Source organism: Cynocephalus volans, chromosome 14, assembly GCF_027409185.1.
Source record: "Cynocephalus volans isolate mCynVol1 chromosome 14, mCynVol1.pri, whole genome shotgun sequence".
In the NCBI taxonomy this organism is placed as follows: domain Eukaryota; kingdom Metazoa; phylum Chordata; class Mammalia; order Dermoptera; family Cynocephalidae; genus Cynocephalus; species Cynocephalus volans.
The window spans coordinates 81,189,369-81,203,772 of record NC_084473.1 but is presented as its reverse complement, the minus strand read 5'-3'; the positions used below and the strand labels follow the sequence as shown (position 1 = coordinate 81,203,772).

At 38.4% G+C, this 14,404-nt stretch overlaps 1 protein-coding gene and 1 pseudogene across 1 annotated transcript in view; both read right to left on the bottom strand.

The window, feature by feature from the left end:
* Positions 1–14,404, bottom strand: part of DNAH6 (dynein axonemal heavy chain 6) — a 305,977-nt gene that overhangs the window by 57,989 nt on the left and 233,584 nt on the right. Inside the window, exons 61-62 of the mRNA XM_063078669.1 lie at positions 5,712–5,847; positions 1,531–1,700 (exon numbers count right to left, since the gene is read on the bottom strand). Of these exons, the coding sequence (XP_062934739.1) occupies positions 1,531–1,700; positions 5,712–5,847 (306 nt within the window). The remainder of the gene's footprint in view (positions 1–1,530; positions 1,701–5,711; positions 5,848–14,404) is intronic.
* LOC134363432 (large ribosomal subunit protein eL37-like) lies at positions 7,412–7,699 on the bottom strand (annotated as a pseudogene).

Below are 14,404 nucleotides of genomic sequence, written 5' to 3'. Positions count from 1 at the left end.
ATGTCTAAAACTCCCTTTTCTTTGGGACTCATGCTGTCTAGTTACCCTCTCATTTTTGTACCATTCAACCTGGTAGCCACTGTCCATATTCGATGAAAACTTTGCACCTGGCTCACAACCCTCCTTTCTATTATGTCTGTTCTATTGAACAAAGTGTTACTGATTTATCAACTGCATCACAGGCATTGTCTTGCCATTATCCAATGTGAGGCACTAAGTAACAAGCTCATAGAGTACTTGTTATCTCATGGGAATTACGCCAGCAAGGCTGGCTTCCCATTTGCCTGTCTCCCCCTTCTCCCTCTCCTTGAGAACTGAACTTTGAATGAACCCGCAACCCTGAGAACTTTGTAAAGGAGGAATTTAAGCTCTTATTTTGCTGATAAGTAGTTAGCCATGAACCTTCAAGTGCCATGGCAACAGAAAGTGTTCTATAAACAGCTTTGTACCAGACATAACTGGCTTAATCAGTATAATATGTTATTTTTACTGGCTTGTGAAAAGAACCTAAAATAAACTAAGGTGCTTCTCAGGCCAGCAGCTTGGGAAACCCTCCTGACCCTGTAAATATGACTCTTCGTTAATTCTTGTCTCCCCTTGGGTACCGGTCCTCTACAATCCAAGATGACACAACCGAAGTTCAGGCTCCATGTGGTCATCCAACATTCTAACCTCACAGTTCCTTCTTCCCATGATACTTCATTCTCCTAGTGTTCTTACTGCCTCTTTATTCCTTCCTTCTCATGGGCTCCTCATCCTTTCTCTCTGCCTTTTAAAAGTTGGTGCTTGTCAGAGTTTCATCTGTTGCTCACCTGTCCTCTTATTCCATTAGGTGTTATTCCTCTACAATACCAACAACTCTCATCTCTATTTCTAACCCACATTTCTCTCTAGAGTTTCTTACCCATGTATGATCTGGATTCCAGACTGCTATCCACTCTGATAGCTGTAGACTCTGACATCTTTCTCTTATGCATTTCTCCTATAATGTTTGCATAGTTGATGGTAAAACTATCATCTTTGGCACCCAAGCAGAAACTGAGAGCCACACCAGTTGCCTCATTTCCACATCCCCCCTTCATCTCTCCAAGCTACTACCTTGGTCTTAATTGAGGCTGCCATAATTTATTACACAGACTACTTTGATGGTCTTCAAACATGTCCTGATCAACATGATTTTTGATTCTTCAAATGCCTCCTCTCCATTGTTGCCAAGATCTGAAAGGCCTATCGATTCCCTGCTAAAGCCCTCCAACAGACCCCTGTCTTTTCTGGCAGTCTGCATAAGTGTCCTGATGGTACACACCAGGGAAAGGGTGGCCAGGTCCTTGGTTGGCTCTTCAGACTTTTGTTTAATCATTTTTTATATAAAATATTATGTTCTAGTAATAACATGAAGTCTCTATTTTTTTTAGAGCCACCTCCCCAACTAGGCCATTGTCTCAAATAAATTTATGAATCATAACCAGCTGGTGAGCTTTAGGAGAAAGAATATAGCACAATCCTTTAATTAAATAAAAATAACCCTACCTTTTCTTCTTTACAACATTTTATAAGGATTAGCTTTTGGAAAGAACTCAATTCTGGACTCCAAAAATTTTGTTTTGTGGTGTCCCATTCCTGTGTCATGAATTGCTCTTCCTGTTTCATTTTTGAATAGCCTTCCCATTCCTGTGGGTTAATAAAAGTCTCAAAAGATCCTGGAAACACAATTTTAAAAGACACTTTCATTAAAGTTGCTTTGACTTTGAAATTGGGAATTAAAGAAAGATCTGTACATTTACTATTAGCTTTAACCACAAAACTTAAATACATTTACTCTCCCCTACTCAACTGAATCAAAAATTAAAGAATTTAAAGTGGGACCAGAAAACAAAATCCAAGAGAAAACCACTTACAAAAAACAAAAATAAAACAAAATAACAGAGAGGTTAAAAATAAAAGGAGAGGCTTCCGGTCAAGATGATGGAATAGATGGTCCCCAGCGTCACTCTCTCCCATAAATCAACCAATTTACAATGATTAAAATGCAACAGCCCCCTCCCACAACCAGGCACACTGCCAGTACCTCGGGGCTTGCCTGGGGTCCTGAGGTATGGATCTGGGGACCAGACACCCCCACAACCAAGCATACTGCCAGGGCCAAGGAGTATGCTAAAAACATCACCTCCATGTGGGTGGCCCACCACAGCCACCACAACAACCACAACTGCCGTGAAAGTGACTAGATGCCATTACCACCACACAGATGTTCCTCCAGCCACTAGAGTGCATTGACACAAGGAGAGTCAGCAGCAGAGACCAAAGAAAAGAAGAGGATGTCTCTCTCCACAAAGCCCATTCCAGAGAGACAGAAGAAGCATCTGCTCTATGATAGTATTGGGGGACCTGAACACACCTCTCAGCATTGGACAGATCATCTAGGCAAGAAATCAACAGAGTAACCATTACTCTTTCAGAAGGAGAGAAGAAATCTAGGGTTATCACAGGGGGGAGGGGGGAGGGAAAGGGGGATCGGGAGAGATTGGACAAGGGGCATAAAAATAAGTATGATTTGTAACAATATATGTGCTAGTAATATTGATTTGATCAACATATGTCAATGTTGAACCCCTAAAATATGAATAATCAATTATGATTCAATAAAAATACAAAAAAAAAAAAAGAAAAAAGCAACGACAGCCAAGCTGGGGCCACTAGAGCTCAGGGGAAGAGGAGGAGAGACCTATGGAGTGCATGAAGGTGGGAGAAGCCATGATATGAGAAAGAAAAAAACACCAACCATTTCATGCTGTGGAAACTTTAAGGAAGGCTGGAGCTGCTGAGCGCAGGGAGCAGGAGCCAGCAAAAGCCACAGCTGTGCCCTTCAGATGAAGTTGCTTGGAGGTGGCAGGGGAGAAGAGGGCCTTGGTGGTCCCCAAGCCAGCAGTACCACCAACAGGGTTTCTGTGAACCCATATAGGACCGAGGAGCCACAACAACTGAAAAAAAGGAGCCACTCAGAGGCTGATCTCAAGGGACTGGAGCATGGTCTGTCCCATGGAAAGTGTTTGCAGCACTGGCAGTGAGGGAGATGGGTCCACCAGGGGAACACTAGGACACAGCAAGGACAGCTGATCTGCCCCCCAATCAGTGCAGGACCACTCAGAGGAGACTGGTCAGGAATATAGAATTGCAAGGGGTACAGTTTGATGAAAAGACTCAGGCCCAGACCAATGTTTCTATACAACCCAGGTGCACCAGATTTCACCAGATCTGGTAAGTACCTATAAAGTCAACCATTAAAACCTGAGCTGCACAAAAAGCCTACCCTAGGAAATCAGCTGCAAAGCAGCAATTTAGCTCAACCACAGAGCTCAAGTACTGGTCCTCACAGGAAGTCCCTCCACTTTAGAAGTAAGCAAAGGGCAACAAATTAGTTCCTGCATGGAGTTTAAGTGTTGGGCACAGCAAATAATCCAACACAGAAATGAAAGAAAAGACAAAATACCCACAACCAGAGACAAAGTTTGGTAACTAGTAAAGGTCTCATTTCACCAAAGAACACCTATTACACCTAGAAGGAATGAAAGTCCCCTGGGCTACCAGCCAGAAACAGGGGAGGGCTGGGGTCCTCAGCTATGCCCCGATACCCACAACCAGTCCCAATGATGGGGGCCTCAGGCCGTAGCCACACCCCCCCAACAAGTGCAACCACCCCAGCAATGACCACCGAGCCACTGCAAGAAATGCCCCAGGCTCTCACAACCCAGGGTGATGGGGGGCCAAGGACCTCGCCCACGTCTCGCCTACATGAGCAACCAGCCCAACAGTGACCACTGAGCTGGGGCGGTGGGGGGCAGATGGCCTTGGTCACGTCCCCCCTTTACTAGCAACCAGTCCAGTGACAACCACTGAGCCACCACAGGAGGTGCCTCAGGCTCTCCCAAACCAGGGTGCTGGGGGACCAAGGGTCTTGGCCATGCTCTCCCATGCTCACCCAGCCCAGTGATGACGAGCAAGCCTTAGCAAGAAGGGCCCCGGGTTCCTGAGCTGGAGTGGTGGGGGGCGAAGGCTATTGCCACACCCTCTTGACATCTGCACCCAGCCCGGCAATAACCAAGCCACCACTGGAAGCCCCCTGGTCCCCCCTGTGGGAATGTGGGGAGTGCCACAGGCCTCAATCCCACCCCTCCTCCTTCCTCCTTCTTCCATCCCATTTCCTTCCCCTTCACCTCTCCCTCTCCCTCTCAACTGTTCTGCAACAACATCCTAGAATATAAAAAGTAATATTAATAAAATTAAAAAAAAAAAGTAAAAGGACACACAGAGATACATCAAGCAAATATGAGCAAAAAGAAGATTGAAATGATGAGTAATATTGGATAAATTAGAATTCAAGGCACACAAATGGGAAAAATAGGTCAAGTTATATTAATTAAAATGCAAATTCCATAATAAAAACACAATATAATGAAGCTATATGTGCCAGAAAATAGCACAAAAGTACAACAGTCACTATTGGAGGAAGAAGAAAAAGCAGAAAAAAACATAACGGTGATGGAAAATAACATGTAATTATCACTTTATGACAGATGAAGTAAATTGAAAAGTCTGGAGTATATAATTTGCTAGCTCAGTTGGTTAGAGTGTGGTGCTGATAACACCAAGGTCCAAGGTTTTATCCCTGTACTGTCCAGCCACCACAAAAAACAAACAAATGAAAAAACAAAAAATACATTTAAGGCAAAAAAGCATTTTTCAAAGTAAAGAGGAATATTATTTAGCAAAAAAGGAACAGTTTACTAGGAAGATAATAATTATAAATCTATTTGTATATAATAGCATACTATCACAAAGTATAATGGGAAAAATTCCAAAATTACGAAGGGAAATTGCTATAGTGGCAAACCTTAATATACTTCTCCTAGACTTTGACAGATCAAGTATAAAAAACATTAGTAAGATAAATACCACAATTAATAAGTTTGAGCTAAAGGTCACATATGGAACCTTGCATCCAAGAAATAACATCCATGGAACATTTTACATAAAACTGAACATGACCTAGGGTACAAAAAAAAGTCTAAAGATTGCAAAAAATCAATTTTAAGGCAAACCATGAGCATAATTTCCATAATATGATTAAATTATAAACAGTAAAGAGATGGTCCCCCAAATCCTAAATGCTTTTGAACTAACAAGTGTACTTTTAGAATTGAAATGGTTACATATTAAAACTTGTGGGGAAAATTAATAAAGAATGTTATAATTCAGAGAAGTGGTTACTTGGGAGAAAAGGGAAAGTGGGAGCCTGAGGGGATTCTGGGATGCTGGTACTGTTCTACTTCTTGATTTGGGTGGTGGTTCATATCCATATATAGTTTGTGATAGTAAATCAAGTTGTACAATTTTGATTTGTGCACTTTTTTGTATGTATGTTATCTTTCAATAAAAAAGTTAAAAAAGATACAGGATGCAGCTGAAGCAATACTTAGAGGTAAATTTACACCTTTAAAATGGATGTAATAGTAAATATGAAATACTGAAAATTCATGGGCCAAGCATTCAACTCAAGAATTGTGACAAAAATCAATTCACAGTTTCTTAAAAATGAAGAAATTTCCCAGTGAAAAATATTGACATGCAGAAGAGGTTACAGGAGACATTAAGGTTAGGATTCAAGAGCCTGTTTACAACCCTTGTACAGCAGACCCTTTTTGTCATATTACCTATGCATATGGAAATAGGATGTAACAATATATGTTGTGTAAGTCCTGCAAAAACTGGAAATGATTCTTCTAAGTCACAGCATGCAAACCACGTGGCAGTAAGTAGCCAGGGAACTTCAGGCTTAGGCAGGCGTTCCTATTTGAAGACAGAAAGAAAATGAAAAATAATTCACGAAGACAACCAAAATATCCACTTTCTCCTTGTCTGAGTGAAAAATCAAGCTCTAATAGTTTGTTAAAAATAACCATTTTCCTAGAACAATTAATAAGATATGGTGAAAAAAAATAGTGTTGAATCAACTCTACCTGTGGACCTTTGCACAGAAGTGCAGCTTATGAAAAATTTTCAGGTTGACATTTACAGAATGCGAAGTTGATCTGGTGAAAAGTTAAAATTAAATGTTTTCTGCTTCTAGCCTGTTCTCTAATATCCCTCACCAGTCTCTTTTCACTTCCTGAATATTCTTATGGTTAATAATTTTTGTTCTACAGAACTAGTCTCCAAATTAGATTCCCAGATGTTCTCATCCCTAGAAGATGGGGAAAGCTGGGTGGTGGTGCAAAATGTGGCAATCTCATTCCAGCTATGATGAGTGAATATCTAATCATTTCAGACATTCCTAGCAATTTTTGGGAAAGTATTATGCCATCTGGTAATATTCCATGAAGCACTTACATGTGGGAAAACAGTTTTAGAAGAGACAGAGAAACAGCTGTGATTGCTGACAAACTAGTCCTTTGAAAATTTCTTGAATATATGCCTGGAATTCTGTACTACATTTTAAAATGTGTTTATTGAGATACAATTCACATACCATGCAATTCACTCTTTTAAAGCATACAATCTGATGATTTTTGTATATTCACAGGCATGTACAACCATCACTATAGTCAATTTTAGAACATTTAATCTCCTTAAAAAGAAAGTGTGTACACTTTAGCTTTTTTCCTCATTGTCCTCCAGACTTAAGTGACTACCAAACTAATTTCTGTCTCTATAGATTTGCCTATTCTGGACACTTCATATAAATCAAATCTTATAATATTAGGCTTTTTGTGACTGACTTCTTAGCTTAATGTTTTCAAGATTCAACAATGCTGTGGTATATATCAGGACTTCATTCCTTCTTATGGTTGAATAATATTCCTTGTATGGATATACCACATTTTGTTCATCCATTCATCAGTTGGTGGACATTTGGCTTGTTTTTACCTTTTGACTAGTATAAATAATGCTGCTATACATATCTGTGTCCAACTTTTTGTGTGGACATATGTCTTCATCTCTCTTTGATATACACTTAGTAGTGGAATTGCTGGATCATATGGTAATCCTATGTTTAATTGTTTGCCAGACTGTTTTCCAAAGCAGCTGCACCATTTTTCAATCCAGTTAGTAGTTTATGAGGGTTCTGATTTCTCCACATTCTCATCAACACTTGTTATTTCTGTCTTTTTGATTATAGCCATCCTGGTGTGTGTGAAGTGGCATTTCCTTATGGTTTTGACTTTCATTTCTCTGATGCATGACGACATCAAACATCTTTTCATGTGCTTATCAGCCTTCCTTGGATAAACATCAATTCAGATCCTCAGTCTATTTTTAAATTGGGTTGTCTTTTTATCATGGAGTTGTAAGAGTTCATATATGTATATATTTAAAACCAGAACATTTATTATGTGACTAATCATTGAAATTCTTAAGATGAACTGGATGCTGAAACAGTTGCTGTCTTGGGTTTAGGTGTTGTTCCTTCATGGGATCCATGCCTGAACCTGCGTTATACAATTTCTAGGTGCCTCATTGTACCAGTCCCAGTGGTATTTTTAGTCTTGGCACTCCAGTTATGCTTTTTTGTGCACTTGGCAGGATAGCCACATTTGCCACAGGTCAACTTCTGAAGGTGGTAGGCCTTAGAACCACAGAAGTGGCACAACATGCGTGTCTTATTTTGATGCTTTCCAAATGATGACGTTCCCTTCATCATCTCTCTTCTGTGGCTAAAACCAAAGGGACTGGAAGAGAAGGCACTTTTGCTGTATCATAAGAGTTCTTTAAACATTGTAGATACACGTCCTTTACCAGATATATGATTTGTAAATATTTTCTCCTATTCTGTGCGTTGTCTTTTCACTTTCTTGATAGTGTCCTTTGAAGCAAAAACATGTCCAGTTGATCTATTTTTTTCTTTTTGCTCATGTTTTTGGTATCTTATCTAAAGATCCGTTATGAAATCTGAGGTCATGATTTACTCTTATGCTTTCTTGTAAGAGTTTTATAGTTTTTTGCTCCTATATATAGGTCTTTGGTCCACTTCAGTTTTTATATATGATGTGACATAAGGGTCCAACCTCTCTCTTTTGCACATGGCTGGATATCCTGTATAGCTGATCCAGCATTATTTGTTGAAAAGACTACTCTTTTCTCATTGAATAGTCTTGGCACCCTTGTCAAAAATTAGTTGACCATAGACATGTGGTTTTATTTCTGGACTCTCAATTATATTCCATTTATCTATATGTCTATCCTGTATTACATTGTTTTGATTACTGTTCCTTTGTAGTAAGTTTTGAGATAGGAAAGTGTAAGCCCTTCTACTTTGTTCTTTTTCAAGAATGTTTTAGCTATTCTGGATACCTTGCAATTCCACGTGAATGTTAGAATAAACTTGTAAATTGCTACAAAAAAATCAGTGGGGCTTCTGATATGGATTGCATTGAATCTATTGATCAATTTGGGGAGTATTGACATCTTTTCAACATTAATTCTTTAATCCATGAACATAGTATGTTTTCTTATTGATTTAGGCCCTCTTTAATTTCTTTAAACATGTTTTGTAGTTTTAGAGAATGTTCTGAACTTCTTTTCTTAAACTTATTTATACGTATTATTTTCTTCTTGATGTCATTGAAAACAAAATTGTTTTCTTAATTTCATTGGCATATTTTCTATTGCAAGTGAAATACAAATAAATTTTGTATATTGATCTTGTATCCTGCAACCTCGTTGAACTTGTTTATTAATTCTAGTAGTTTTTTTAAGTAGGTTTCTATGTACAATGTTTCTTCCTTTCCAATCTGAATGTCTTTTATTTTATCTTCTTTCCAAATTGACCTGGCAAGAACTTTCAATACAATGTTGAATACAAATGCTTAGAGTGGACAGCCTTATCTTGTTTCTGATTTTAGGGTGAATGTATCCAGATTTTCACCATTAAGTATGTTGTTAAACTTGGATTTTTATATATGCTCTTTGTCAGGTTGAGGAAGTTTTCTTCCATTTGTTTCTTGATGGTTTTTATGATGAAAAGATATTAAGTTATGTCAAGTGCTATTTTATGTTTCTACTAAGATAATCATGTGTTTTTTTCTTTTTTATTATATTTCTATGGTGGATTATACTAATTAATTTCCAGAGGATAAATTAACCTTGCATTCCTGGGATAAATTCTACTTGGTCATGGTGTATAATTTTTTAAATATGTTGTTGAATTTAGTTTACTAGTATTTTATTGAGATTTTTTGCAGTCATACTCAAAGAGATACTGGTCTGTAGTTTTCTTTTCTTGTAATGTCGTTGTTGGTTTTGGTATCAGGGCAATGCTGGCCTCATAGAAGCCAGAATTCTCTTGGAAGAGTCTTAAAATTTTAGATAGAAATCAGTGGTGAAGTTATCTGTACCTAGGCTTTTCTTTGTTGTAAGCTTTTTGATTACTAATTCAATCCCTTCACTTGTTAGGGAACTAGACAAACTGTCTATTTCTTCTTGACTCAGTTTTGGTAGTATGTGTTTTTCTACGAAGTTGTTCATCTCATATAATTAATCTAATTTACTGACATACAATTTTTTATAGTATTACTTTTATTTTATTTTATTTTTATGTGACCGGTAAGGGGATCGTAACCCTTGGCTTGGTGTTGCCCGCACCACGCTCAGCCAGTGAGTGCACCGGCCATCCCTATATAGGATCTGAACCCGCAGCCTTGGCACTCTCAGCGCCACTGTGCTCCCAGCGCCACACTCTCCCGAGTGAGCCACAGGGATGGCCCATAGTATTCCTTTTAAATTCTATTTGTTTCTGAAAGGCCAGTAGTAATGACTTCTATTCATTTCTGATTTTAGTAGTTTCAGCCTTTTCTCTATTCTTCCTGGGTGGTCTAGCTAAATATTTGTCAATCTGGCTGATCTTTTCAAAAAACCAGCTTTTGGTTTTATTGATTGTCTCTATTGTTTTTGTATTCTCAATATCATTAATTTCTCTATGTATTGTTTTCTACCATCTGTTAGATTTAGGTTTAGTTTGCTTCTTTTTTACCCAGTGTGTTAAGGAGGAAGTTTAGGTTATTAATTTGAGATCTTTCTACTTTCCTAATACAGGCATTTACAACCATACATTTTCCTCTAAGTGCTACTTTAGCTGCATTCCATAAGTTTTGGTAGGTTATGTCTGCATTTTCATTCATCTCTAAGTATTTTCTAATTTCCTTTGTGATTTTTCCTTTGATCGTTTTTCTTTGAATATGTTGTTTAATTCCCACATATTTGCTAATTTTCCAGTTTTCCCCCTACTATTGACTTCTAGCTTCATTTAAATGTGATCAGACAATATACTTTGTATTATTTCTATACACTTAAATTTTATTGAGATTTAAAAAATGGCCTAGTTCATGGTCTATCCTAAAGAATTTTCCATGTGAACTTGAGCAGAATATATATTTTGATATTGTTGAGTGGAGTGCTCTATAAATACCTGTTAGGTTGAGTTGGTTTATAGGTTTGTTCAAGTCTTCTGTTTCCCTGTTTGTTTTTGTCTAGTTCTATATGATTAAGTGGGTTGCTGAAGTGTCCAGCTAACACTGTTGAATTGTCTATTTCTTCCTTTGTTTTCTGTCAGTTTTTGCTTCATGAATTTTGGTTCTCTATTATTTGTTATTGCATATATGTTCATAATTGTTATACCTTCCTGACAGATTGATCTTTTTATCATTATAAAATGTCCCTCTTTCATTTTTTTTTTAAAGATGACCAGTAAGAGTGTTATCAACATCACCCTCTCCCAAGTGAGCCATGGGACAGCATGAGAAGAAAGGGAAACAAATATATATTTCTAGCTTTTGTTATATTAATCTCCTTATTTATATTTTCTTGTTATCTTCATTTGTTCTTGTGGATTCAATTTACTACCTGGACTCATTTCTTTAACTCAATACAGCTTTCTCCCACTCACATTCTTTGTGTTCTTTTTGGCAAATAATCACATTCTTCTGTTATGCCCACCAATATTACATACACATTGTTTTATAGATTTTTTTTTGAAATCAGTTAAGAGAAGGTAAGAGAAAAAATGCATTTATATTGTCTTTTATAATTATGTAATTATCATCACCTGTGCTCTTTTATTTATTTACTTATTTTTGTTTTTTGTTTTTGTGGATTCAGATTATTCTCTGAGGTCACATGATTTCAGCCTCAAGAACTTCCTTTAGTATTCTTTGTAAGGCATGATTACTAGCAACAAATTCTCCTGTCTTGTTTTTATGTGGGGATGTCGAATTTATTTCACTTTCATTTTTGAAAGATAGCTTTGATGGATATAGGATTCTTGGTTGCCAGTTTTTTTCTTTGTACATTTTGAATATGTTATTCCATTGCCTCCTGGACTTCATTGTTTCTGCTAAAATGGGGGTTCCCTTGTAAGTGATCAGTCATTTTTCTCCTGCTGCTTTCAAGATTTTTCTTGTTCTCATTGGTCTTTAGCATTTCTACTATGTTGTTTCTGTTTGTGGATCTCTTTGTGTTTATCCTCCTTAGAGTTTATTGAGCTTTCTGGATGTGTAGATTACTATTTTTCAATACATTTGGGAAGTTTTCAGCCATTATTTCTTATAACCTTTTTTTCTGGTTCTTTCTCTCTCTCTTCTCCTTTTGGGCTCCTTTGAAGTGATTCTTGCTGAAATCAATATTTGGGGTTTCTTCTGATCCAAGGAAGGCTTCTCCCAGAATCTTCTCCCAGATTTTCTCTGGAAAACCAGCTAGCTTACAGTTTAGTCTTTATGTCCAATGATTCCACCAATCTCCTCCCAATTGCATTTCCCCACAATCTCCATTGTTTTATAGAGCACACTTAGTCTTATACTTTTCCACACTTTGTTCAAAATGAATTCAGTTACTCTGGGAAGGGATTAGGAGGTATTAAAAACAGCTGTTTTATAAGCTGCTTCTCCCACCCAGACAAAATTTCAAAGTCAGGGGCATGGATAATGCTGTACTTTTCTCAGAATCATACTCCTGCTCTAGGAGTTCAGCACTCCATGGATGGAAAGACAGTAGCCTCAGGTCTCTTCTGCTTTCCTCTGCCATTGAGGAACCACCATCTTAGGAGCTGGGACCACAGTGATGCTGCACCCAGTGTGGAGCCTCAGTCCCCCAAGTGAGGGTTGAGTGGAAGAAGGCAGCCAATACCTTTTGGCTGCACTCACATGGAACTTAATTTCAGCAACAGGATGAGAAGTGCTGATGTCCTGCTCTTCCTCAGAACACAGCCCTTCAACTGGGAGTGGGGAGTAGGTAGAAGTCCTGTGCTCTTTGTTGCATCAGTCTGGAGTGGAGTTCCCATATTACTGAGCTGGGAGCAGGAAGAGAGGAAGTGAGTCCACAGACTCTTGCTGTTCTTACTGAGCTCTAGCAAGTTTTCTTCATTTGCTGCATGCCTTCGGACCATTTCCAGAGACTTTGAATGGTCCTTATATAATTTTCAGTTTTTCTGGTGAGCAGGTGCTGTAGATTGAGTGTTCCCCCAAAACTTGACCCTGACTGTGACAGTATTAAGAGGGTGGGAAATCCTATTATGATAATTGAAAAGTGAGGCCTTGAAGAGGTGTTTAGATTGTAGGACCATGCTGTAGTGAATGGATTAAAAATGGTGGTCATGGGCATGATTTGGAGGGCTTTAAAAGGAGAGTGAATGAGGAGGTTAGTTTCTCTCTCTGCTCCACCATTTTCTGCCATGTGAGACCCCTAGGTCATAGTCACCACTGTGAAGGCCTTCACCAGCTGTTTCACCTGGACTTTGGACTTCACAGACTCAGTGACTGTAAGACAGAAATGTACTAACACAGCAAGTATGTGAAGCTCCTCGCGCTGTCATGCTGGAAGTGGCGCCTTCCCATATTACATTTTGATCCTAGATAAGCCCCCCAAACACTCCTAGAGTTATTAATTTTCATAAGCATTTTTAGACATCTAATACACAAATCTGAGTGCTTTTGTTGCATTTAAATCTCTGATAATAAATTGTGATGGAGTCTGGATGTGTTGTCCCCTCCAAAACTCATGTGGAAATTTGATCTCCAATGTGGCAGTGTTGGAAACGGGTTGAGTCATGGGGGCGGATCCCTCATGAATGGATTAATGCTCTCCCTGGGGGAGAGGGGATTAATGAGTGAGTTCTCGCTCGATTAGTTCCCGCAAGAGCTTGTTGCTTGAAAAGACCCTGGCACCTTCTCTCTTGCTCTTGCTTCTTCTCTCTTGCTTCTCTCTTTTGCTTCCTGTCACCATGTGATCTGCTTGTACCCACCGGCTGCCTGCCACTTTCTGCCATGAGTAGAAGCAGTCTGAGGCCCATGCCAGATGCAGCTGTCCCAGAATCATAAGCCAAATAAACCTCTCTTCTTTATAAATTACCCAGTCTCAGGTATTTCTGTTATAGCAACACAAAACAGACTAAAACAAATTGCAAAATAAATCACTGATTTCTGTGCAAACTTTAATAAATTTTCCAGGAAATAGATTTCATAGAAAGTTTTCTGGGTGTGATATTACTCTTTATGAGTATCATATTTTGGATTATTAGCATTCAGAGAAAAGGCTTAAAAAATCGCCATTTAAAAACATTAATTGTATAGACTGGATATAGCCAATGAGAATAGCTTGCAGACCTCAATTTGTAGAAATCCATTTACCTAGTCCACGCATGATAGAAACCTGCAGATGCCCGATGCATTATGGGTTGATTTCAATTGTTTTCTCTGTGTCCCTGAACTCTAACTGCTTTGGTTCCATCCTGGAAGCATCTACTTCTGCTCATACCAACCCATCTCCAGTTGTGGCCTCCTAGCAAACCCCCCTACCTGCCTTCTTCTCCTTCTCTGTTCTCTTCTCATCCTGGACACTCATCCTTATTCTTTCTACATCCTTCCCAGGGCCCATTCATTACACCATCTCCCTGAATTACACAGTCTTGTCTTTGGTATCTGGAACTCAGTACATATTTTTCCATAGAAAAGGTTTTATGCATGGAAGGTGATTTCCTAGGTCAGTTCAGAAAATCTAATTTAGCCCATAATGTACCAAAAAGCAATGTAGCACTTATGATAGCACTTAGTGTTGAAATATGTAACTAAATAAAGCAATTATACAAAATACATCCCCAAACACATTTCTACAAAAAAAAAAAAAAAACCAGTTAAGAATTATTCAAGTTTCCTCATGAGGAAAAGAAATTTTAATTAAAAATTCTTTTTAGAATTTCTGAAGATGATTTCCAGGTAATTTTAAGTTTCAGATTTGATGGTTTAAATACCAATATATTTTAAACTTCTCTTCAAAATCTGCTGCTCATGAGAAGAAGCAGGTGGTACTGGAATGGACATGGGCTTTGGAAGCTTAGACACGGTTTGAATCAGACTCTGTT